This window comes from Mus caroli, chromosome 16 (genome assembly GCF_900094665.2).
Source record: "Mus caroli chromosome 16, CAROLI_EIJ_v1.1, whole genome shotgun sequence".
Classification (NCBI taxonomy): Eukaryota; Metazoa; Chordata; class Mammalia; order Rodentia; family Muridae; genus Mus; species Mus caroli.
In genome coordinates, this window is record NC_034585.1 from 13,846,388 (window position 1) to 13,848,387 (window position 2,000).

The 2,000-nt window shown below is 45.4% G+C and overlaps 1 protein-coding gene across 1 annotated transcript in view; it reads right to left on the reverse strand.

Moving 5' to 3' along the window:
- The window catches only part of Pi4ka (phosphatidylinositol 4-kinase alpha), a 126,461-nt gene that overhangs the window by 67,712 nt on the left and 56,749 nt on the right, over positions 1–2,000 (reverse strand). Inside the window, exon 18 of the mRNA XM_029470740.1 lies at positions 839–889. Coding sequence (XP_029326600.1) covers positions 839–889 — 51 coding nt within the window. The remainder of the gene's footprint in view (positions 1–838; positions 890–2,000) is intronic.

A 2,000-nucleotide genomic window follows, 5' to 3' on the forward strand; every position in this document is an offset into this window, starting at 1 on the left:
GGAACATGGGCTCTCTAGCATAGTGTGCTGCATCCGGAACATGGGCTCTCTAGCACAGTGTGCTGCATCAGGAACATGGGCTCTCCAGCATAGTGTGCTGCATCAGGAACATGGGCTCTCTAGCATAGTGGGCTGCATCAAGAACATGGGCTCTCTAGCATAGTGTGCTGCATCTGGAACATGGGCTCTCTAGCATGGTGTGCTGCATCAGGAACATGGGCTCTCTAGCATAGTGGGCTGCATCAGGAACATGGGCTCTCTAGCATAGTGGGCTGCATCAGGAAGCAGACCTTGCATCCACTGGACCACAGACAGGGCTGCAGCCCCACTGTCTGCAGGAGAAAGCCACCAAACGAGGCCAGGCAAGGTACCCGTCAAAGACTCTAATACTGGGGATGACAACAGAGGATGAGAGCTGGGCCAGGCCTAGGCACCATGCAAGAAGGGAACTGAAGTCTGCTGAGGAACTACTGAGGAAGGCTGGGCAAGGCATGAAGAAACAGTATCACTATGGCTGTCTCTGAAAGTCACTGTAACTGAAACAACTGTATCTATACAGTCCTGGGATCCCATTCTCTTATTTATTTTTGTTGTTTGTTTGTTTGTTTGTTTGAGACAGGATCTCACTACACAGATCTAGCTGTCCTGGAACTCACTTTGTAGACCAGGCTGGCCTCAAACTCACAGATCAACCTGCCTCTGCCTCTTGAGTACTGGATTAAAGGTGAGCATCATTTTGGCTGGCTGAATTACTGGGATTTTAGAAAAGCATTTTTATAAGGATTCTGTGCAAACATGAGTAGCTGAGACTTAAGTTCTCTGACAGATAAATACTCACCACAGCTATTACAGGAATGAGCACACCCAAATTTCCTGCACTGCTGGAAGCCTAGGGGAAAAACCAAATATATCACTGGCAAAACATTTCTCTTATTAACAAATAAAAACTGCAACAGAATTATACAGAAAAATAACGAGACTTATACACAGGAGAATAAAGACGCTCATCTTATTTAATTTTAATAACTTGTTATGTTTTCTAGTGGGGCCCCCAAATGCAGCTAAACTTCAACAAACACCCGTGGGAGCTGAGGAAATCCCGACGGCATGTGTACTGTTGACTCCGCATAGCTATGTCAAGGAAACCTCTCTCTACCTTGGTTTAGCCTTAGTTTAACTTTTTTTTTTTTTTGGAAACAGGGTCTTACTGTGTGGCCCTAGCTGTCCTAGAACTTGCTATATAGAGCAGGCTAGCTTTGCACTCATAGAAATCCACTCTATCTCCTGAGAGCTAGGATTAAAGAAATGTGCCATCACATTTTGGACTCATGAGTGGTTATGAGTTAGCATCTTCTATGCTTCCCCTCACTCCAGAAGTCCCTCCCTCAGTGAATACTTGGCTGATCAACAGTAATTACAAAGAACAGGATCCCACCTTTGTATTTAAGAGAGAAGGGAATCCTGGTAGTGCTCTTCTTGCCTCTGAATAAACATTAAATTCCAGGAATCTTGCAATTCTATAAAAATGTGTGGCAAGAGGAAGCAGATAGGAGTGGCCACAGGTCCCAGTAGCTCAACTGGGTACTGGTGCCTACCTCTCGTGAGAGAGAAGGTTCCGGATACACTGACACCACGGCCTCAGGTGTTTAGAACCCCCTTTACCACCAGCACTTTACCCCCATCACCATGACACTTAAGCCTCTGCTGACTGTAGGGGACAGTCTCTCCTGAGAACTGAGAAAGTCACTATCCTGGGAGGCTTGATAAACTGATCAGCAGATAACCATTGGTAGGGTCCAGAAGAACAAGGAGGAATTATGGACAAAGTCTTAAGCAGGTTTTTTGTTTTTTCTGGTTTTTACATCAGCTACTCCTTGTTCAAGACCTTCACAGGAAGGACTCCATGGAGATGTCAACTCAGACATTCCTCTGTAAGGCATTCCTGACTAGCCTGATTTCAAAGTGCTCCTTGCTAAGCTGCCCTGTTCTTTTTTTTTTTT